Genomic DNA, 25,141 nt, shown 5'->3' on the forward strand with positions numbered 1-25,141 from the left:
GTTCGATGCAAGCAATTCAGTCTAAAAACAAAAATGTAATTTGGAAATTTCTGCCCAGGCAGGAAAATTTTTCTTTGCTAACATCAGATAACTTTCTAATAACTAGCCGCTATTAGAGAAGTTTGGGATAAATGGATAGAAATTCTTCCAAAATTATACAATACTATTGAAATTGTCACTGTGGACGAACAACTTGTGTCATTCCGAGGTAGGTGCCTGTTCAAACAATATATGACGAGTAAGCTAGAAAAGTACAGCATCAAGATATGGACACTGACAGCAGCGGTTCATACACTCTAAACACTCAGTTGTACTGAGTGTTACAATACTAAGGCTATGTGCACACGCTGCGGTTTATGTTGCTGTTCCGCTGCGGTTTTGGCCGCAGCAGAACTGCAGCAGTTCTGCAGACAGTGTACAGTAGCATGTTATCCTATGGGATTTACATTCTGCTGTGCACATGTTGCGGATTTTTAACTGCGGAAAAGCTGCGGTTTTGAATCCGCAGAAAGAATTGACATGTCAATTCTTTTCGGCGGATTCTGCTGCGGTTTACCATATCCTCCATTGTAGAGATGATAAACCGCAGGGAAAACTGCAGGCCAATCGGCAGGTAAAACCGCAGATCATTTTACCTGCGGTTCTGCAGATAAAAAATCCGCAGACCAATCTGCAGCGTGTGCACTTAGCCTAACACTGACCTACAAAGCCATCCACATCCTTTCCCCCCCCTATATCTCTGAAGTAATCTCCCAATATCTTCCCTCACGTAATCTTCGATCCTCTCAAGACCTCCTAATCTCCTCCACACTTATTCGTTCCTCACACAACCGCCTCCAAGATTTCTCCCGAATATCCCCTATCCTCAGGAATTCCATGCCTCAACACGTCCACTTATCCAGCACCCTCGGATCCTTCAAACCGAACCTGAAAACCCATCTTTTCAGGAAAGCTTGCAGCCTGCAATAACCATTCTGCCGCCTCACCACCGCCTGAGCTGCCGCCTCATCACCACCAGAGCTGCTGCACCCCCGACCTTCTGTCTCTTCCCCACTATCCCGTAGAATGTAAGTCGGCAAGGACAGGGTCCTCTCCCCTCTGTACCAGTCTGTCATTGTAAACTTGTTTACTGTTAGCGATATCTATAACTTTGTATGTAACCCCCCCTTCTCATGTACAGCACCATGGAATTAATGGCGCTATATAAATAAATATTAATAATAATAATAGTTATATACAGGAAAAAGCCTGGAGAAAAATCTGAAAAGAATCAGGGAATGCGAGTCAGTATCAGATTTTCCATAGGACTAAGAGGACAAAATGTGACATGTGATAACTTTTTTACATCGCACTAACTGGGGCAACTGTTGCTAAAACGAAAACTTACAATGGTGAGCACTGTAAGAAAAAGCAAGTCTGAACTGCCACAAGATATCCTTGGTAAGAGAGATATTCATAGTTCAGCGTTTTACTTTACTGGTTTCTTACTTATCCCAAAAAAGCAAACAGGTCATTCTGAGGAGCACGATGCACCATGACCATGCAGGAAGTAGTTGAGATGACAAAAAGCAGAAGTTGATACACTAGATGAAATAAAAGCTACCTACACAAGCAAATGCAAAACCAAGCGGCGGAAAATGGTTTTATTTGATAACATTGTTGATGTATCTGTCTACAATGCATTTGTTTTATGGCGTGAAATAAACCCAGATTAGAAACCCAATGACCTCCATAAACGAAGACTCTTTCGGAAAGAATTAGGAAAGTCCCTTCTAAGGCTATGTGCCCATGTAGTTTTTAGGTGCTGCGGATTTCTCCCTGCGGATTTTGTAAAATCTGCAGGTAAATTCGCAGGTCAAAAGACCTGTGGTTTACCTGTGGATTAGCCTGTGGTTTTGCCCTGCGGTTTCTCACCTCATAATGGTGAAGGTAGGAAACCGCAGCGGAATCCGCACAAAGAATTGACATGCTGCAGATTGTAACCCGCAGCAAATCCGCAGCATGTGCACTGTGTTTTTTTTATTTCCATAGGAAATAAAGGTACTGTACAACGCAGCAGAATCTGCAGCGTGTGCACATACCCGTATGCCGTCTATTTTAGGAAGAAAAGTATAAACTCGGAGTGAAGGAGCAGCAGCCATAATGACCCCTATCCAGCAGCTCAACAACTTGAACCCACGGCCTCCACAGCACTGGAAAAAGCCTAAAAAGAAAAAGATGCAGCATTTGTCCATCTTCCTGTGATGACACAAATATGACATGTTCTAGTTGTAGTAATATTTATGTAAAGCACATGTGAGTTATTTTTGTTTAGAATGTAAGAATCCCTGAATATAGCAATAAGTGAATATTCTAAAGAGAATACAGCAAACTGAAGTTTTAATTTTCATTTGCTTTTGACCAACCACGTTCACATACAGTTAATGCAACTGGTATTCAAATAATACGCTTAGAGTAGCTAAATGTGAAAATGAACAGACTTTTATAGCCAGAACAGGAGGGTTAAAGATGGAATTGCTGGGATATTTTTTATAGTTATTATATGAATATGATAGGCTACCTAGCAAGAACCAGATAACATTTTTGAGCCTACTTAAATTTTTTACACCTATACTCATTAAATATGTTTCCTGTAAGGTGTATATTTCATGTTTTTGCTCTTCTACAGTAAAAATAACAACACATGCTGTAACTTAATGTTGTTTCTACAGTAATTATTGTTTAATGAACTGATGATTGACATGAATTATGGTAGACTCATACAGTAGTGTTCAAAATAATAGCAGTCCAATATGACTAACCAGATTAAATGTGGTGCCCCTGAGGGTCCAGTCGCCACAGAGGTACTGCACCTAATCCAGAGATGTGGTATCCCACTCTCAGGTAAGGAGGGGCACTACCCAGGACTCCAACGCCTACACCCAACACATACTATAGCAGCAGAGCACCCTGGATGTACCCTACGGGAGGATGATCTCATCCCTGGCTGGGTAGTAAAGGGTGTTGGGAGGTGGGTAGAGTTGGTAGGTAGAATGGGGAGGAGCTTAGTGAGTGGTGTGAGAAGTGAACCAATGAGTTACAGTTGGGAGGAGGTAGTGCTGAGGTAAAAAGATTGTTCTAGAAAAGAGTCAGTCAGAGGGGAGTGAGAGAAGGAGTGAGGGCTGACAGTCGGAGGCGGGACAGCGGAGAAGGATGAAAGTAGGAAGAGTAAGAGCCAGAGCGTAGTGAGGAAAGTCTGAAGGAAGCTCCTAGGACGACAGAAGGGGTCCTTGGGGCACGGGTAGTGCGGAAGCCACCCGTGGGGCCCATATCCAGAAGTGGAAGGACCAGGTCGCAGTGGGGGAGCCGGCCCCTAAGACTAGTGGAGAATAACCAGGCTCAGCTAGAAGCCAGAGGTTGAGGTAACTGTAAGTGCCTCAGCTGCAACCACACTCATTCCCTAAAAAGGCAGCCAGATAGGAGAAAGGGGACACCGAGAACGTCACCCGACAGGGTCCGCGTCTGCTGGCTTAGGGACACTGTTTGTGAAGGTGTTGAGTAGGAGTGGTAAAGATCAGTGCAGTAAGATGGCCAGGAAAGGTGAACATCAAAGGGAGTCCTGGAAAAGTGCTTCCTGATCTACCTGGGAGTTTGCTAAACCCCTCGCCTAAAGGACGTGGCACTAAGCGGGCACCTGGGCACAAATTAACCGTAAGTAAAACCCTGAAACTTGTGACGAAGTGTCAGCTTACGCTGAGTTGTTCTTCTTAGAAAGAGTGGACCCTCTGGGCCGTGGCACCCACCTAGGGCGAGCTGACCTAGTGAGAACCACCCCTATACAGGGAGTGTCAGGGGCAAGACCAAGGGGGTGAGCCACCACGGCTGCTGGACCAGACGGCCGGTTCAGGAAGACAAGACAAGGCAAGACGAGTCATTAATTCAAAGGAACTTCATTAAGGAAGACTTCGGGTACAACAGGTGCAAAACATGAACACACAGAACATAAGACAAGATGTGTGCAAGAGCACGCCGAGGTCAAAGACTTGTGGAACTCTTCAGGGTGCAACAGCAAACGTGAACACACAGTTCATGAAACAGGGTGCGTGCAATGGCACGCCGAGGTCCAGGCATGGAACGTGCAGATGGTACACGGACATCGGACTCCGGACAACAGTCCACGATCAACCAGGGCACCAGGGTCTGTAGCTCAGAGGGTGATCGGCAGGATCCGGACATCCAGAAGTTAGCCAGGGTTCCATGCAAGGAAACAAGAGAGTTAGTGACATGGTGCGTGTCAACGGACACGCCAGGATCAGGTTCACAGGACAGAGACCTGCGCATGCCAAGGGGCATGTCAGGGACTGGTCAGGTTCAATGGCATCGGAATCCAGGGTGCTGGCATCGACCGACAGGGTCCAGGAATCAGGTTATGGACATCAGCTCCGGACATCAGGCCGCAGTCATCTAGGTCCGGACCTCTGGCAGCGGTCGGCAGGTTACAGAATCCGGCAGGCAAACTAGGGTTCAGAGCAGAGTAAAAGAGACAAAGACTTTGTGCAAGAGTAGCACGAAAAGAAACAGTGTGAGAACCAGCGTGAGTGCAAGGGAGCACAGAGAACACGGCTGGGGGGCACCGGCAGGTGGTACTGACGATGGCAGTTGCAAGCAGGCACGACTAGAGGCGGCACCGCTGCGGGGCCATGCAGCCAGACCACTATAGCACTGGACTGGGCACGACTGGGGCACACAGGCGAGCACGGCTAGAGGCGGCACGGCTGAGGCACACCAGGTAGGCACAGGCGACCAGGCATGTGCACGGAGGCACGGAGCCACAAGGCAGGGCTAGGCAAAGACACAGGACAGAGACGTGTACAGCCAGTATGGCAAAGCCTAGTGCGAAAAGTGCAAGGGCGCACGAAACATCAGGGACAATACAAAGAACAAGCCAGAGACCTGCGCATGCAAAGAGCATGCCAGCGACATGGACAGTCTAGCAGCGGAGCGTAGGCCGAAGCCCAGAGCCGGGCCAAGGAAGGACCTTGGGACTAGACAGAGCACAGAGCGAGGCCTGCATGTGTAGAGACACGCCAGGGACAGGCGAGGCAGAGTCCTGCACAGAATAGAGGGAGCGCCCCACAGACCAAGCAGCCATGCAGGGACACCACACAATACTCAGGCCCAGAGCATAGGAAGGGACGGCCTGATATAGGGCATAGCACCTCCTCTTCCAGGTCAGGACCAGGGGAACACTTCTGGGTTCAGATCTACAGGATAACAGAGCGTAGTCGCATGATCGGAGATCCAGACATGACGAGACGACTGCAGAATCAGTGCTGAAACCTAGACAGGTCACATGATCATAGTTCTAGACATGACGAGATGATTGCCGAACCAGACAGTGCATGATCTTTAAGAAACGTCACATGATCAGCGTTTCAGACATGACGAGATGATTGCAGAACCAGACAGTGCAGGATCCTAGGAAAGGTCACATGATCAGCGCTTCAGACATTATGAGATGATTGCAGAACCAGACAGTGCAGGATCCAGGCAGGGACATGTGATCAGGAACTCTAGACATGACGAGAAGATCACAGAAGACAGAGCAGAAACGCAGGCATCCTGCAGCTCAGACATGAGGTGAGTGTGCACACTGCTTTAGGGCACATGCAGGATAGCAGACAAGATATGCGCATGCACATCGCTCCAGAAGTTCTTGAGACAAAACAGACATGGCGGACATGACAAAACTGCACATCGCTGTGTCCTCTGTGTCATTTTGCGCCTCACTTGCCCTGCACTGCACGCACCACCACAGCCACCATCTTAACTGATAACACCTTAACTGCCCTGAGACAAAAGCTCTGCCTGTGGAGAGCTATAATAACTTGGCTGCGTTACCATCGGTCCCAGATGCTCTGCAGCGCTGGTTACCACTGACCAGAAACCACAGGTGGCGTCATAACAACCATCCCTTACAAACTACTCCTTCATCATTATTATCTTTCATCTACCCCTTCATCATCTTTTATTAATTTTACTGGACACCCAGGGCCACAGACCGGGTCACTGCTGCCGTGACATCCCCTTTAAGAACTGACCGGCCCGGTATCGAGTAACCTAAGGCCCTGTGGGGTGCTCCAACAATGATCTCCAATGCTTTAAAATGAAAAGCCAAACCAGAGCGATGTGGAAGAAAAGGATGGAAGAATAGCCAGAATGGCAAAGGCTCAGCTCCAGGATGATCAAAGACAGTACCAAGTTACCTATGAGTACTGTGACAGAAGACGCCTGTGTGAAGATAATCTCTTAGCAAGAAATCTCCGCAAAGTCCCACTGTTAAAAAAAAGACTTGTACTGACGTGGATAGAATTTGCTAAAGAACACATCAACTAACCTAAATGGAAATGGAGAAACATTTTGTGGACTCATGATAGTAAAATTGTTCTTTTTGGGTCCAAGGGCCACAGGCAGTTCGTCAGACGACCCACCATGTTGCCTTATGCTGAAAAGGATATGCCCTTGAAATGAGTGTTTCAACAAGACAATGACCCTAAACACACCGGTAAACAAGCAAAATCTTGGTTACTGTCCAACAAAATTGAGGTTATGAATGGCCAGTCCAATCCCCAGACCTTAATCCGATTGAACACTTGTAGGATGACACCAAAAATTCAGTTTCTGAGGCAAAGCTAACAAATGCCAAAAATTTGTGGGATGTAGTTCAAGCATCCTGGGCTGCAATAGCAGTTGACAGGTGCCAGAAGTTGACTCTATGCAACATAGATGTGAAGCAGTTCTAAAAACTGTGGGAATACAACTACATATTAGGTTAGTGATTCACAGGTTTGCTAAATCCACAAAAAAAGTCATATTGTGAGTTTGTAAAGACAAATGCAGACACTGCTGATTATTAGAACAGACCAATGTTCATTTTTATTTTCTGTAAAGTAATTAAAATTATATACATAAGATTTTGTGGTTATCTCACGTTTTTGAACACACTGCTATTATTTTGAACACTACTGTATAGCAAATCATTTTGGTAAAGAGCTGGAACAAACAAATTCCTGGACAATCCCCAAAAGAGATTTGATGTATCCATAACATTTTTTAAAGGTCATCTGTTGGTAGAATCAACCCTCCTAGGCAGTCTATATGGGTATGTAGGTCATATGAAGCTGAACAAAATGATACCAATATCTTTTCCAGAGAAATCCACCTTTTTATAATACATTCTAATATGAGCTGTTCAGAACAATGGGCCAGACACTGATCTACATGAGAATCTGCCTCCAGAGCTTATTTAACCCCTTCACCCCCAAGGGTGGTTTGCAGGTTCATGACCGGGCCAATTTTTACAATTCTGACCACTGTACCTTTATGAGGTCATAACTCTGGAACGCTTCTATGGATCCCGGTGATTCTGACATCGTTTTCTCGTGACATATTGTACTTCATGTTATTGGTAAAATTTCATTCAAATAACTTGCGTTTATTTGTGAAAAAAACGGAAATTTGGCAAAAATTTTGAAAATTTCGCAATTTTCCAACTTTGAATTTTTATGCCCTTAAATCACAGAGATACGGCACACAAAAAACTTGATAACTAACATTTCGCACATGTTTACTTTACATCAGCACAATTTTGGAACCAAAATTTTTTTTTCTTAGGAAGTTATAAGGGTTAAAAGTTGACCAGCGATTTCTCATTTTTACAACACCATTTTATTTTTAGGACCACATCACATTTGAAGCCACTTTGAGGGGTCTATATGATAGAAAATACCCAAAAGTGACACTATTCTAAAAACTGCACCCCTTAAGGTGCTCAAAACCACATTCAAGAAGTTTATTAACCCTTTAGGTGCGTCACAGGAATTTTTTTGAATATTTAAAAAAAAATGAACATCTAACTTTTTTCATAAAAAAAATACTTCAGGTTCAATTTTTTTTATTTTACCAAGGGTAACAGGAGAAATTGGACTGCAAAAGTTATTGTGCAATTTGTCCTGAGTACGCTGATACCTGATTTGTGGGGGGGAACGACTGTTTCGGCGCATGGCAGAGCTCAGAATGGAAGGAGCGCCGTTTGACTTTTTCAATGCAAAATTGGCTGGAATTCAGATCGGACGCCATGTCACGTTTGGAGAGTCCCTGATGTACCTAAACAGTGGAAACCCCCTACAAGTGACCCCATTTTGGAAACTAGACCCCCCAAGGAACTTATCTAGATATGTGGTGAGAACTTTGAACCCACAAGGGCTTTACAGAAGTTTATAACGTACAGCGGTACAATTAAAAAATCATATTTTTTCCACAAAAATGATCTTTTCACCCCAATTTTTATTTTCCCAAGGGTAACAGGACCCTAAAAGTTATTGTGCAATTTGTCCTGAGTACGCTGATACCCCACATGTGGGGGTAAACCACTATTTGGGCGCATGGCAGAGCTCGGAAGGGAAGCAGCGCCATTTGACATTTTTGGCTGGAATTGAGATCGGACATCATGTCGCGATTGGAAAACCCCTGATGTACCTAAACAGTGGAAACCCCCCACAAATGACACCATTTTGGAAACTAGACCCCCTAAGGAACTTATCTAGATGTGTGGTGAGAACTTTGAACCCCCAAGGGCTTCACAGAAGTTTATAACATAAAGCCGTACAATTAAAAAATCATATTTTTTCCACAAAAATGATCTTTTCACCCTCAATTCTTATTTTTCCAAGGGTAACAGCACCATAAAAGTTATTGTGCAATTTGTCCTGAGTACGCTGATACCCCACATGTGGGGGTAAACCACTATTTGGGCACATGGCAGAGCTCGGAAGGGAAGCAGCGCCATTTGACGTTTTTGGCTGGAATTGAGATCGGACACCATGTCGCGATTGAAAAACCCCTGATGTACCTAAACAGTGGAAACCCCACACAAATGACCCCATTTTGTAAACTAGACCCCCCAAGGAACTTATCTAGATGTGTGGTGAGCACTTTGAACCCCCCAGTGTTTCACAGAAGTTTATAACGCCCGGGCGTGAAAATAAAAAATTCGTATTTTTTCCACAAACATGATCTTTTAGTCACCATTTTTTTTATTTTCCCAAGGGTAACAGGAGAAATTGGACCCCAAAAGTTGTTGTCCAATTTGTCCTGAGTATGCTGATACCCCATATGTGGGAGAAAACTACTGTATGGGCACACGTCGGGGATCGGAAGGGAAGTAGTGACGTTTTGGAATGCAGACATTGATGGAATGGTCTGCGGGTGTCATGTTGCCTTTGGAGAGCCCCTAATGTACCTAAACAGTGGAAACACCCACAAATGACCCCATTTTGGAAACGAGAACCCCTAAGGAACTTATCTAGATGTGTGGTGAGCACTTTGAACCCCCAAGGGCTTCACAGAAGTTTATAATGCCCGGGCATGAAAATAAAAAAATCGTATTTTTTCCACAAACATGATCAATTAGTCCCCAATTTTTTCATTTTCCCAAGGGTAACAGGAGAAATTGGACCGCAAAAGTTGTTGTCCAATTTGTCATGAGTACGCAGACACCCCATATGTGGGAGAAAACTACTGTATGGACACACGTCGGGGCTCGGAAGGGAAGCAGTGCATTTTGGAATGCAGACTTTGATGGAATGGTCTGCGGGTGTCATGTGCGTTTGGAGAGCCCCTGATGTACATAAACTATTGAAACTCCCAACAAGTGACCCCGTTTTGGACACTAGACCCCCCCCACGGAACTTATCTAGATGTGTGGTGAGCACTTTGAACCCCCAAGTGCTTCACAGAAGTTTATAACGCTTGGACGTGAAAATAAAAAAATCATTTTTTTCCACAAAAATGATATTTTTGCCCCCAATTTTTTATTTTCCTAAGGGTAACAGGAGAAATTGGACCCCAAAAATTGTTTTACAATTTGTCCTGAGTAGGCTGATACCCTACATGTGGGGGTAAAACACTGTTTGGGCACATGGCAGAGCTTGGAAGGGAAGGAGCACCATATGACTTTTTCAACTCAGAATTGGCTGGAATTGAGATCAGACGCAATGTTGCATTTGGAGAGCCCCTGATGTGCCCAAACAGTGGAAACCCCCAATTCTAACTCCAACCCGAACCCCAACACACCCCTAACCCTAATCTCAGCCCTAACCCTAGCCCTAACCCTAGCCCTAATGGAAAAATGGAAATAAATACATTTTTTTAATTTTATTATTTTTCCCTAACTAAGAGGGTGATAATGGGGGGTTTGATTTACTATTTATGGCGTTTTTTTTTTTTGGCAGCTGTCGCACGCTAAAAGACGCTTTTTATTGTAAAAATAGTTTTTGCATCACCACATATTGAGAGCTATAATTTTTCCGTATTTTGACCCACCAAGTCATGTGGGGTCTTATTTTTTGCGGGACGAGTTGACGTTTTTATTGGTACCATTTTCGGGCACGTGACATTTTTTGATCGCTTTTTATTCCGATTTTTGGGATGCAGAATGAACAAAAACCAGCGTTTCATGAATTTCTTTTGGGGGAGTGCGTTTACACCGTTCCGCCTGCGGTAAAATTGATAAAGCGGTTTTATTCTTCGGGTCAGTACGGTTACAGCGATACCTCATTTAGGTCGTTTTTTTTTGTTTTGTCGGTTTTATGCAATGAAAACTATTTTATATAAAAAATAATTATTTTTGCATCGCTTTATTCTGCCAGCTATAACTTTTTTATTTTTTTGCTGATGATGCTGTGTGGCGGCTCGTTTTTTGCGAGACAAGATGTCGTTTTCAGCGGTACCATGGATATTTATATGCGTCTTTTTGATCGCGCGTTATTGCACTTTTTGTTTGGCGGTATGATAATAAATCATTATTTTTTGCTTCGTTTTTTATTTTTATTTTTTAAGGGGTTCGCTAAAGGGGTTAACTAATGGGACAGTTTTGTAGGGCGGGTCGTTATGGACGTGGCGATACCTAATATGTGTACTTTTATTGTTTTGGGGTTTTTTTATTTTCAAAAAATGAATTTATTGGGGAATATTTTTTTTTTTTTTACTAATTTATTTGGCGATTTTTTTAAAATTATTTTTACACTTTTTTTTTATTTTTTTTTACTTTATTACATAGTCCCAGGTGGGACATCACTGTCCTGTGACAGATCGCTGATCTGTCACATCACAGATCACTGTGACAGATCAGCAATCTGTCACAGGCATTGAAGAAGACTTCCTCTTGCCTGCGCTTTGCAGGCACTGAGGAAGCCAGCTTCCTCCAGGCCCCCGAAGGCCCCCATCGCCATCTTGGAGGAAAGGAGCCCTCCGCAGCAGCACTGCACATTGCGCTGCCGTGGGGGGCTCAGGGAAGCATGTTTGATCGCGGTGTGCAAGGGGTTAACGTGTCGGGGGCGGTCCGTGACCGCCCCTGACACATAGTGCCGGGTGTCAGCTGTGATAATCAGCTGACACCTGGCCGCGATCAGCGGCGCTCACCACGTGGGCGCCGCTGATCACGGTAGATGTACTATCCCGTCCATGGGCATAGGGGCCCGGGTCCCATGGACGGGATAGTACGTCGGATGTCAGGAAGTGGTTAAATGAAACGTGGCACTACCAGTGTGATGTGTAATGGCCACTCTCTGCTCTCCTGATCTCACTGCAGAGCTGTGTGTTATTATAACTGACACATCTACAGGTTCCTCTAAGCTTCAGCTTCCATCTCAAAGGCAGTCAATGTTGCAATACAGCAGAGCAACAAATGCGCTTATAAGAAGACAAGGTTCAATTCTGCAGTACTGTGATAGTTACACATTTCACACATAATTTCATGTAACAAATATAATCTCTTGAAACAAATTCTCATGCTTATAGTGTCCCGCCCATAGCCCTGAACAGCTCATATACATTTAAGAAAAACATGGATTTCTCTGAAATAAGACATCGGATCGCATATGTCATATCCTTTTACTCAGCTTCCTATGACTATGCCTATATTGATGGCTTAGGAGGGTTGATTCCCTTTAAGATGGATAAACTTTAATAGATTATTATGATGGTACATAATTATGACTGTGCACAGTTTTTGAATAAGATGTTTAACCCCTTACCTACAATTGACGTAATATTCCGTCCATGTGACCCTGGACCTAATTACCATGGATGGAATATTACGTCACCATGATCAGCGGCGCCCACGTGGTGAGCGCCGCTGATCGCGGCCGAGTGTCAGCTAATTATCATAGCTGACACCCGGCACAATTTGTCAGGGGCGGTCATGGACCGCCCCCGACACGTTAACCCCTTGCACACCGCGATCAAACACGATCGCGGTGTACCGGGGGTTAAAGGGAAGCATCAGCAGGGAGGGGGCTCCCTCCTTGCTTCCCTGAGCCCCCCACGGCAGCGCAATGTGCAGCGCTGCTGCGGGGGACTCCTTTCCTGCAGGTCCCCGGATCTAATATGGCGACGGGGACCTCCGGGGGCCTGCAGGAAGCTGACTTCCTCAGTGCCTGCAAAGCGCAGGCATGAGGAAGCCTGTGCAGTGCCTGTGACAGATCGCTGATCTGTCACAGTGATCTGTGATGTGACAGATCAGCGATCTGTCACAGGACAGTTATGTCCCCCCTGGGACATTGTAATAAAGTAAAAAAAAAAAAGTGTAAAAATAATTTTAAAAAAATTGCTAAATAAATTAAAAAAAAAAAAAAATATTTCCCAATAAATTCATTTTTTGGAAATAAAAAAAAAACACAATAAAAGTACACATATTTGGTATTGCCGCGTCCGTAACGACCCGCCCTATAAAACTGTCCCAATAGTTAACCCCTTAAGCGAACCCCTTAAAAAATAAAAATAAAAAACGAAGCAAAAAATAATGATTTATTATCATACCGCCGAACAAAAAGTGAAAAGTGCAATAACGCGCGGTCAAAAAGACGCATATAAATATCCATGGTACCGCTGAAAACGTCATCTTGTCCCGCAAAAAACGAGCTGCCATACAGCATCATCAGCGAAAAAATAAAAAAGTTATAGCTCGCTGAATAAAGTGATGCAAAAATAATTATTTTTTATATAAAATTGTTTTCATTGCATAAAAGCGCCAAAACATAAAAAATCTACCTAAATGAGGTATCGCTGTAACCGTACTGACCCAAAGAATAAAACCGCCTTATAAATTTTACCGCACCCGGAACGGCGTAAACGCACCACCCAAAAGAAATTCATGAAACGCTGTATTTTGTAAATTCTGCGTCCCAAAAAACGAAATGAAAAGCGATCAAAAAATGTCACATGCCCGAACATGATACCAATAAAAGTGTCAACTCGTCCTGCAAAAAATAAGACCTCACATGACTCGGTGGGTCAAAATATGGAAAAATTATAGCTCTCAATATGTGGTGATGCAAAAACTATTTTTACAATAAAAAGCGTCTTTTAGCGTGCGACAGCCGCCAAACATAAAAACCGCCATAAATAGTAAATCAAACCCCCCTTTATCACCCCCTTAGTTAGGGAAAAATAATAAAATTAAAAAAATGTATTTATTTCCATTTTCCCATTAGGGCTAGGGTTAGGGTTAGGGCTAGGGTTAGAATTGGGGGTTTCCACTATTTGCGCACATCAGGTGCTCTCCAAACGCAACATGGCGTCTGATCTCAATTCCAGCCAATTCTGCGCTGAAAAAGTCAAATGGTGCTCCTTCCCTTCCAAGCTCTGCCATGCACCCAAACAGTGTTTTACCCCCTCATGTGGGGTATCAGCCTACTCAGGACAATTTGCAAAACAACTTTTGGGGTCCTATTTCTCCTGTTGCCCTTAGGAAAATAAAAATTTGGGGGCAAAAATATCATTTTTGTGGAAAAAAATATTTTTTTATTTTCACGCCTGGGCGTTATAAACTTCTGTGAAGCACTTGGGGGTTCAAAGTTCTCACCACACATCTAGATAAGTTCCTTAGGGGGTCTAGTTTCCAAAATGGTGTCATTTGTGGGGGGGGTTTCCACTGTTTTGGTACATCAGGGGTTTTCCAATCGCGACATGATGTCCGATCTCAATTCAAGCCAAAAACGTCAAATGGCGCTGCTTCCCTTCCGAGCTCTGCCATGCACCCAAATAGTGGTTTACCCCCACATGTGGGGTATCAGCGTACTCAGGACAAATTGCACAATAACTTTTAGGGTCCTGTTACCCTTGGGAAAATAAAAATTGGGGTGAAAAGATCATTTTTGTGGAGAAAATATGATTTTTTTAATTGTACCGCTGTACGTTATAAACTTCTGTAAAGCCCTTGTGGGTTCAACCTAACCTGTAAAGTGAATGAGAGCAATGGGACAGCAGCTCGGTCGCGACTACTGCTCTACAGCACTTTACATGGTCATCGCTGATTCTGGGGCTGGTAACCTAAGTGGTTTGTGAACAAAGTGGGAGTGAAAATGTATGATTTGTTGCAGTAACATTTGTGTTATAACTTCTGAAACTATTTTAAATCCCCTTTATCCTGTGTGCAATGTGTTTATTTAGGATAACCTTCTCAGTCAAATATGAATAAACCAAGATAAAGTCCAAGTTAATATAGGCTTAAAAAGTTTTTATTTAATTACACAATAAAAGGAAAACCAAACAATTGGACATAATACAATACCATAATATGTCATAGTATAAGGAGATAATTAAATAATGAACTCATGGGCCATGAGTAAATTCAGTGATCATAAAAAATCCATAAGCAATATAAAGTGCATATAGTAAACAGACCTAAAGTCTGAAAGCCCAAATAAAGTGCATAGGAAATGTAATAGGATCATAAATACCCGTGATCAGTGGCTTAATGTGTCTCCAGCTCCCTCCAACGTACGTTTCGCCTACCGTGGCTTTCTCCTTGATCTCTGCCGGCACCTGCGCACTGCAGGACTCTGCTCTGCCATCAACAGGGCAGAGCAGTGCACCTGCGCAGGAGCCACGACAGGAAGGAAAGAAAAGGACGGCATCGTATGAAGATGGAAGGCGCCGGACCGGACACCCATCGGATCGGATCGCCCCCCTGTGAGTATAGTCTAACTCTTTTTTCTTATCTTTCAGGTTATATCGGGGCTTATCTACAACATTACAGAATGCTGTAGATAAGCCCCTGATGTCAGTGCCGGCAGCTCATAGACGAAAAAAAGGGTGACAGATTCCCTTTAAGTCTTTGTGCAGAGCTAAAGGATTTGTGTTCCTAAAGCACTCTGCTGTTCATTGGGGTACAAATTACATTATTCAGATACATTGCACCTGAATGGAAGGGGATCTGTACGGTGCTGTATATATATAGTGGTTCCTATAAAGGTTACTAATGGTTGGAGCATGGGATCCATTTCAACTTTTAGCTACAGCCATTTCGATCACAACCATTTCTAAGAAGTGCAAAATCTCTATGGACAAGCAATATCATTAGTGTGGCATGATCTGAAAACCTCAGTGGCTTTCAGTGTCTCTTAGCCAGCAAGTCAATTTGTCAAATTTGCCACTTCTCCAGATTATTAACATCAGCCCCCAGCGATCAGCTTTCCCTCTGCTGGCTATGAAAATTATGGGGGACTGCACGTCGTTTTATTTATTTATACACAATGTACACAACGGGTGCTGAATACAACTCCCATCAGTGTTGCTTGGTCGTGCTGCTCACGGGGAGGCCAGGCGACAATGATGAGAGCTGCCATCAGCACCCAGCGCCGGGGAACTCTGCGAACTGTACTGCTGATTCCCAGGCACGGGTGCGTGTCACACTGACGACACACAGATGTCATGCGTGTGTCTTCAGTGTTTATGTGTTTGGGACGTTTTGCGGCCCTTGCTGCTGTTAAAAAACTGACATGTCAGCATGTTTTGCCTATGGATACACGGTCCATGGAAACACACTGAAATGTTCACAGACCCATTCATTTGAATGGGTCTACGTGTGTAAGTGTCTCCAGTATGTGTGAAAATTGTCACCACATGTACTGGAGACACTGACATGTGAATGAGGCTTTAGAAAGACTTTGGAGTGATAACTTGTACTTTACCTTCTTCGAATCAGGTGGAAAAATGTATGTTTGGCAGATGCTAAAAGTTTAGTGAAAAGTTGGATGTGGAGTTGGAATAATAGTCTGACCTGATTTTGATGATTTGGACTGGATCTTTTATTTGACATACATTGCCATGCCCGTGGTTCAACTATAAAGGAAAACCTTCGAAGTGTGGTAGAGAGGAGCAAATGAGGGTAGGGGTAATGTCACTAATTTTGGGGTGTACATACTTTTATATTTGCCAACTATTTAGTTTGGTTTGATTTTATCAGAAAAATGTATGGAATATCATCAATATATCTTTCAATGTCTTCTCGTACTTTAATGTACATTATAAAAGAATTAACAGCCAATATGTCTACACTGACCGAAAATACTTGTGGCAGCAGAGTACGTGCTGGGTGGTACTGTAATTATGAGGGTCAACCTAGGGTTAGGTGTGTATTTCAACCCTGGGAAGAAAGGTAAAAGTTGCATTAAGTGATTACTGGCACGTTACATTTTTATGAACTATTCATTTAATAGAAGCTGTGAGTTAATTCCATACAGGGAGGTCATTTTAAACAAGAAAAAGTGTATCATTTCAGTAACCTAATTTAGGAAAGATCTTTTAGGCAACAGATAAAAGGAGAAATGTTTATATATTTTCTGCACATGGAATAAACTTGCGATTGGGAGCACTTGTTACTATAATAAGGATAAAAGAAGGCGGCATGTGAAAGGAGAACGTCCTGCTGGGTTTAAATACTTTTCCATCAAAGCATGCCCGTGCACACAGTATGGCTTATATATGGCTAGCACAATGTTGTTCTTTGTCATTGGCAGAGACTACTTCAGAGTAAGCCACGTCTCAGAAAAATTTAAATTGTAACTCGGTGGTACATGGCGATTTTTCTTTCTTTGACGCAATCCAAAGCCTGTTCTTGGGCTGAGTAAAAGAGCTTTATTTATCGGACTCTTGACTAATCTGTACCTCTTGGCTCCGAAATTACCAAGCTGTGATTTGAGATGCTTCATTTATTATTAGAAGAGTTAATGTTCATTTTTGCTTTATTGTAAATGATGATTTAGTATTACTTCAAATCCAAATATGTTAGTTATCTTCTTTTATTTATATGTTTGGTTAAATGTGCTGGACACATTGCCATTAATGCTTCGACTTGTGCTACGTGCACTGTGATGAGCAAATCAGATCTAAAACCTATAACATATTATATTACATTTTATTATTATATCATTGTAGTAGTAGTATCACTATCTCCTTATACTTAGTGTACATCCTTTCCTGCACCATATGCACAAGCCTTGTGTCCCGTCCACATTTTAGAGGCAATTACTTTTCTAAAACTTTAAAAAGGCAATTAAGGAGACTTTTTTCTTTTGACCATTGTCTACTGAAACTAGTATAAGGGCATGTGCACACAAAAAACTCAAGAAAAATCACCCAAAGGGTAAATGTACAAGGCATATTTTCTGCAAACGCACCCCATAACATAAACTTTGTGCACAACAATGACAAAAGAACATTTCTGTTCACATGTTCCTTGTTATGTCACTTCATTTAACCACTTAAAGGTTCGGAAATCGTGAAACAGGTAAAAGAAGTGACATGCTCACTCTTCGGGTGGGCTCCATATGGCAGCTGGCCACTCTCTATACTTAACAGTTTAGAGTGAAAGATGCCGAAAGAACAAGAACAAAGACACCTCCAAAAACAGACCACCGGTGTTTTTTTGAAATGGCTTCACCTAGGAAAACTTAGTGGATGTCCTGGCGTCTAAATAACACCATGTGCACGTAGCAAACCAGTGCCTAAAGGGAAATTGTCATGTGAAAAAACGCTATTAACCTGCAGATAAGGGGCTAATCTGCAAGTTAATACCATTCTGAAGCTGTCCAGTGCCGCAATGAGAGCCTGACTATTTGGGGAAAAGAACTTTATTTCTCCTGGTAGCCTTGGACTTTCAGTCATAGAGACACAGCTTCAGTCACTTCTCAGTGCACAGTGAGCGGCGGCTGTAACCAACACCGGCACTGACTGACAGCCAGCTCTGTACTAATGCATTGCTGAGGCGGTTGTCTGACAGCCATGACTGAATTGCCCAATGCTGCTAGAGTTAATAAAGTCCATTTCCTCCCAGCAGCCAGGCCTTCAGTGCAGTAGCCGCATGGCTTCTGAATGTTTTTTCGCATAACAGCTTCCCTTTAAAAGTCTCTTCCTATTCAATTGCTTTGTAAAGGAATATAACGTTTTTCTCGGCAAAGTTGCAGTCTTTTTCTTGAAGCGGCTTTGCTAGTAGTTTTGCTGTTGTTTTTGCTCCACCCCTATGTTTTTTCTATAGTTTAAACTATAACTAGCGGACGGCTTTCTGGCAGAAGAATGAACACGCTAGTTCTTTTAACCACGTTACATTTTCTAAACTCTGAAGAGTGACTAAAAGAAGTTACAAGAGAAGGGAACGCACACACTGTGAGTTCACTTTTTACAGTGGTTTTGCGGCATTTTTGACTGGTGGAGTCTACATGAAAAACATGTTATCCTAGGCAAGGCCTCTTCAGGAAGCAGTTGTTAGCAATCTTTTACCTGAAGCAGCTTTCTAGTAATTTTGTAGTACTTTTTCAGGTGAGTCTGCATGAAAACATGTGTGCACATAAAACGATTTGCTTTTTATATGTTCATTACTTTCAGTGGTTTTATTATGCTTCAAATTTTGAAAAACACTCAGTGTGATTGCAGACTTATGAATCCCCCCGCCCATGCACTGGGTGCTGCGGGGATTCTCTGGTTTCTGAGCCAAGACCGGCTGGTATGTATGTATTATACATACTCCCAGCGAGGGCTCGTCTAGTGGGCATGGCCTCACTCCATACACTTGTATTGAGCGATGTTGCACCCCGTCTAGTGACGAAGCCATCCAGTGGGCATGTCCAGCTGGAGGACGCGGCCTCACTCCACACTTATCGATTTGGACTGGACAACCCTTTTGAATGGGTAAAATTGCAAAGAACAAGCAACTTTGCAATTTAGTTCTTATTAAAAAATTATTCTTGTTCTAAAGAGCAGAGGGATTTTTAGTTCTATAGATTACTGTTTTCTGCATAGATTAACAGACATGACTTCAGTGTACTGAAGGGGGTCAGTGTCCCAGGCAAGAAGTACTGGGCAGTTTTAGTCCCCTTGATTTCTTCTGATGTCTTAGAGTTAAAGTTGTCTGTTCTTTCAGCAGGGAAGACTACACAGTTTGAGCACAACCATGGTCCAAACTGTCAGTCATCAGGAGCGCACTGCTCCCCGGCAAGCAGGAAGCCTGGTAGCTGAGAAGCAGTGCGCTCTTGAAGACAGGTGATAAACCCTTTAATGTCTCAAGAAGTACTGGGCAGTTTTAGTCCCCTTGAGTTCTTCCGATGTCTTAGAGTTAAAATTGTCTGTTCTTTCAGCAGGGAAGACTACACAGTTTGAGCACAACCATGGTCCAAACTGTCAGTCATCAGGAGCGCACTGCTCCCCGGCAAGCAGGAAGCCTGGTGGCTGAGAAGCAGTGCGCTCTTGAAGACAGGTGATAAACCCTTTAATGTCTCAGAAACTGATGCCAACTCAGTGCAAAGGTTGATGTAATGTAAAAATCCTTGCACTGAGACCTCAAATAAGTCATTATATAGCAAGTCACAAAGGGGTACATGCTCTTTAATTGAAGCATCAGATGTTTTACTCAGCGATTACTATTGAGATGTTGAAAACTTTATATAGATATGTTTCTACAGTCTTTTCTACAGTGATTGGGAGCAGGGTGAGACTAAAATTATTGTTAAGCACGCAACCTCACAGCCAAACAATGATGAGAAAATTGTTGTGAGTGACATTGTTTTACATCATTGTGAGGCAGATGTAAATGATCGTTCATTTTCTGACATGGTAGCGATTTGTTTACTCATTTAGAAACAATCCTGAGGCAAAGTCTGATGAGATGGAATTAGGCATGGGCCAGATTAGAGAGAAAAAGGGATATGGCTGATCCATTACATCATCTAGTTTCACCATTGGGTGTGTCTGAGCCAGCATCTTGTACAATGTCTTTTTTATTGTAGTAGGACACAGTTAGGCTACGTGCCCTCAATAAGCTTTTATCACATTTTTGATGCTGAGTACTTTCAATGTGGCAAAAACACCGCGTTTCACAATACCAGCAAAGTGGTTGGAATTTATAGAAATCTGTTTTTACAATTCGCAGCATGTCAATTTTTCTTGCGGATACGCTGAGTTTTCTGTGCGAAATTTCACCATAGACTTGCATTACATGAGGAAAATCCGCAAGTAAAAAAACCACACATGTGTTTTTAGTGCGGAAGCACATAAAAAAACGCTTGTAATCCGTTCCTAAGAATGTCAATACCAGGAAGTTTCCAAATCAACGCAGCTTTATGTAAAGCATGATACCGAACAGAGACAAAAACGCAGCGTCAAAAACGCACAAAAAAATGCAATGAAAAAAGCACAGGTAAATTAAGGTCCAGAAATTCTGCAGGGTCAGAAAGTCAACAAACACTGATAGTGGGAACGGCAGCCTTAGTGCTAGAATATTTTTTTTTACACAAACAATATGTTAGGAACAGAAAGAGTATCTTTCTCCAGTCTGGTCTCACACGAATTTAGGCTACATTCACACATCCATGTGTTGCAGTCTATATGAACTGGCCGTTAGGTCTCCTGACACCAACTCAATAGACTCACAAGTATATATGAGACTGTTAGGATCAGGAGACCTGTGGCTGGCATGTTCATCCTCAGATCTCGACACACGGATATGTTCAGGGTCCCAAAATTTTTTTTAAACTTTGTGCAATATAAACTACAAAAAGTGACCATAGTATTATATACAAATCCATCTACGGTACTTGCATATTGTAGCTTAAAGAGTAACAGTCCTTTTATTTTTTTTCATAAATCAACAGTACAGTTGAAAAAATACACTTTTTATATTATTAAATAAATTTGATTCTTTCTGAATCTGAACCGATATTTCATTCTAAAAATTATCGATTTATGGGTAAAATCTGTCTTCAGTCAGTACAAATTTCCCCATTATTGAGATAGGAGATGATAGCTGGTGTTCATAAATTTCAATGGAGAACTGTAAGTGTCGTTTCAGGAGAACTTGCAGCAGAATGTAGATGTCTGCCTCCTGCTCCTCCTCCTCCTTTCCATAGAAGCTTATGCGCACCAACAATCATCTCTTATCTTAATAACAGAAAAATCTGTATTCACTGAATACAGATTTTACTTATGAATTGAAGGTGAAAGATCAATCCAAGAGGAGAAGTAATAAAATGTTTTTGTTTTCATGTGTAATGTTGATTTATTAAATTAAAATTAAAAGGTTGATTATTCTTTAAGTAAAGGTACTGTCACACTTAGCGATGCACCAGCAATCCCGACCAGCGATATGACACGGTCAGGATCGCTGGTGCATCGCTAAGTGGTCGCTAGTGAGCTGCCACACAGGCAGATCTCACCAGCGACATAGCAGCGGTCGGGGGTCGTTACTTACCTGTCAGACGAGGCGATCCTGACATCCTCCCGCCCGCGTCCACGCGTCGCTCGTCGGCGCCACAGGAAGCCCAGCAGAAGGCTGACGACGAGAAACGGTCCTGGACGATCTCGCGCGATCAGCGTTAATCAGCGGGGGAGTCGGTCGGAGGTAAGTATCAGACATAGCGATATCGCTAGCAATATCGCTATAACATCACAAAATCAGTGACGTTATAGCGATATTGCTATGTGACAGGCCCTTAACAGAAGCAGTAGGCTGGCCTGACCGATTCCAACCTCCATTAAATGTTTAATTGTGCACTTTTATTTTTTTCCTTATTTCAATTCAACATAGTGGAGATACCTGTTTGACAGAATATGCTAGCCTTGGACTAAATGGGTAAATATATTGGCCCCGATTCATAAAGACTGGCGTTTTGTACGTCAGTCCTGATAAAAAATGCATCAAATTGTTTCGTTCCCTTCTTAATAATTTGGTGCATCCTTCATTTGCCATGCTCCAACCCAAGAGATGTACTCCAGTCAGGACTGACAATTTCATGGAATAAATTCTAATGAATTTGCTGGTTACGCTCGGCATGCATTCTTGAATCTAAGCTTTGCCGTATTCAAAATGTCGGCTGAGCTGAACAGGACTTTTGTAAAAATGCTAAAAATCTAAAAATGTTTGCCCAAATACAAGTTGTGCAAAAATGTTCTGGATGTTTTATGGCAGAAGTCTGGTGAAAGCTGTTTGATGAATCTTGTGGAGTGATGCTGAAAAGCAAATGATGTTCCATATCAGCATTCATCAGCACACTGAGCAACATCCTGCTGGAGTAATAAAATTTTTGCCCAACCAATATTCTGTTGGACTCACCATGACTCTGAACTTCAGTCCTCACGGCCCCACAATCATTTTTTCAGGATTTCATTTCTATTATATAGATGATAAAATTATTAGCAAGAAATCAGAAATCGCGACAGGTTCTCACTAAACGATATCAACAAATCATGACCTGTTAGGGGGGCTTGAGAACTGGACGAGATACCCTTAACATTATTAAAGGGAACCTGTCACCAGGTTTAGCTGATACGGGTTACAGCCACCGCCTTTCAGGGCTTACCTACAGGATTCTGTAATGTTGTAGATAAGCCCTGATCCGACCTGAAAGATAAGAAAAATAACTTTTATTTTACTCACCTGCAGGGCGGTCCGGTCTAATGGGTGTCGCAGGTCGTGGTCCAGCGCCTCCCATCTTCTTGCAATGCTGCACTCCTGCTTGCTTCACAGGCTCCCCGGCATCGCGCTCCTGCACAGGCATACTTATCTGCCCTGTTGAGGGCAGAGCAAAGTACTGCAGTGATCAGGCGCTCGGCCTCTCTGACCTTTCCTGGCGCCTGCGCCCTGCAGTACTTTACTCTGCCCACAACAAAGCAGATAAGTACACCTGCACAGCAGCGCGATACTGAGAGCCTATGTGGATGATGCAGGGACGCATCATCCACATGAAACAAGCAGGAGGACGGCATCACAAGAAGATGGGAGGCGCTAGAACACCCATCGGACCGGACTGCTCCACAGGTGAGTATAACAAAAGGTATTTTTCTTCTCTTGCAGGTCGGATCGGGGGCAGATATACAGCATTATAGAATGCTGTAGATAAGCCCTGATAGGCAATGACCATAACTCGTATTGGCCAAACCTGGCGACAGGTTCCCTTTAAGTGTGACCAACCATATTCTAAAGATGCTACTCCCTACATATCCTTACTGCACACTTCCTCCTTTACTTCAGTGTTCTTCAACTCCCATCATCAATGCCCACCAGCAGATCATGTTTTCAGCATTCTCTTAGTATTGTAGATATGATTCCTTACTAAGGAAATCATGATCATGATCTGTTGGTGGGCATTGAGGACTGGAGTTGGGGGAACGCTGTATTACATGAGGACCTTGGCTGCAGCCTTTATTAAGGTCATCTATATCGATTAGGCTTCTTCAGTGGGATCTTTTGATGGTTTAAGTTTCTCGGGTCTGAAGACTATCGGAGCCACTATTTTAATATATGGCAAGAAAAACTTAAAGAATCCAAATGCCCAAATTTATCTCCCAGCTCAGAGATGTATGGGCTGTTTTTCAAAATTAGCATTTTCCATGACCATATTGATGAAGAATCTGCAGAAGTATGATATGCCAAGATGTGTGTGAAACATTTTGCAACATTTCGGACAATTTCATGCAAGATTTCTGCCATAAACTATTAGATGAATCGGCCCCATAGACTTTTGGTAATATACCAAATTTTTACTGCCTTACATAAAGTGGAATGACTATGTGGGGTGCTGGCTGGAGCTGTTCAAATGTTTGCCTCTGCATGCCGTTATTTTGGTGGGAAGTCATAAGGCCCATTCTTTTTCAGTTAGCTGAAGCTGATTTACAGTGGTCTTACTCGTACTGCATTGTAATTCAAAGCGGGCAAGACAACAGTACACGTTGTAACCTATGCGGCTGTAGAATAAAGTCACTTTTAATGCTTTCTTGGCAATGCGCCCCATTCTTCCAACCTATAAGACTTATTTATTACCTGCTAAGTTTGCTAACTATTATTGCCGCCTAGCAGACAGACTTAACCATCTGCCGCTTTTCACAAGATAAAGCCATTTCATTTTTTTCACGTGGTAATATTACTTACTTTACCTCTGCAATAGTAGTTAAAAACAAATTACTGGCAGTGTCGACTATCAGATTGCCATTTTTCCTCGAGTGGCATTAATTTATGAGTTATTTTTTTTTTGACAATGGATTATGGCACATAGACCTCTGGTTTATACTTGAGTTTAATGAATGAAGGTCTGGAAATTGCATCACACACTATGTGCCCTTTTACTCTTGGATTACTGACACAGGAGGTGATTTCACTACCTCCTTGGATAAACACCTTTGTGCTGTTCCTCCTCTTCAGTTGTCCATTTCACCCGCAGAACACTGGGGCAGATCCTACTCTTGATTGCAGTGTGGAACGCTTGATGTACCAAGCTTCCTGCTGCAATTAGTGAGAGTTTATTTGCCATGGCAAAATGAATGGCTAATTCTGTATACATTTAACTAAATCATCCCTTCAGATGTGTTTGCAATTATGAAAAAAACCCTAAAACTTGTACAAAGCCTTTCCTCTCTTTCCCTTGCTATCGGAAACCCTGAGGGTGCCATTCTGTTACTGTTCTCTTCATATTACCCATGGGTTATACTAATGAACTGAAAACAGACCTAACAAGCAGAAATACATTACAGTGAAACTTAAAGCTGTATTATATTTTGAGTGATATAGCTAACGTTTTATTTTGTTTTTTTCTTGCTATAGAGCTCTCGTACTGCTCGATCAGAGGAGGACCGTGACACTTTATGGGATGCTTGGGGGTCTTGGAGTGAATGCTCGAGGACATGTGGTGGGGGAGCCTCATATTCTCTGCGGAGGTGCCTTAGTAGCAAGTAAGTTAAACCTTATATCTTATCTTTATATAGAATTTATTTTGGTTGCTCCAGTTGACCGTGAGTATGCTGTATAAATATGGCTGTTCTCTTCCAGAAACAAGTG

At 42.8% G+C, this 25,141-nt stretch overlaps 1 protein-coding gene across 2 annotated transcripts in view; it reads left to right on the forward strand.

Moving 5' to 3' along the window:
- The window catches only part of ADAMTSL1 (ADAMTS like 1), a 487,614-nt gene that overhangs the window by 53,292 nt on the left and 409,181 nt on the right, over nucleotides 1-25,141 (forward strand). For both annotated transcript variants that reach the window (XM_073552482.1, XM_073552481.1), the window contains exon 2: nucleotides 24,908-25,035. In XM_073552482.1, coding sequence (XP_073408583.1) covers nucleotides 24,908-25,035 — 128 coding nt within the window. The remainder of the gene's footprint in view (nucleotides 1-24,907; nucleotides 25,036-25,141) is intronic.

Source organism: Dendrobates tinctorius, unplaced genomic scaffold (genome assembly GCF_039654945.1).
Source record: "Dendrobates tinctorius isolate UK_male_01 unplaced genomic scaffold, ASM3965494v1 ptg000191l, whole genome shotgun sequence".
Classification (NCBI taxonomy): Eukaryota; Metazoa; Chordata; class Amphibia; order Anura; family Dendrobatidae; genus Dendrobates; species Dendrobates tinctorius.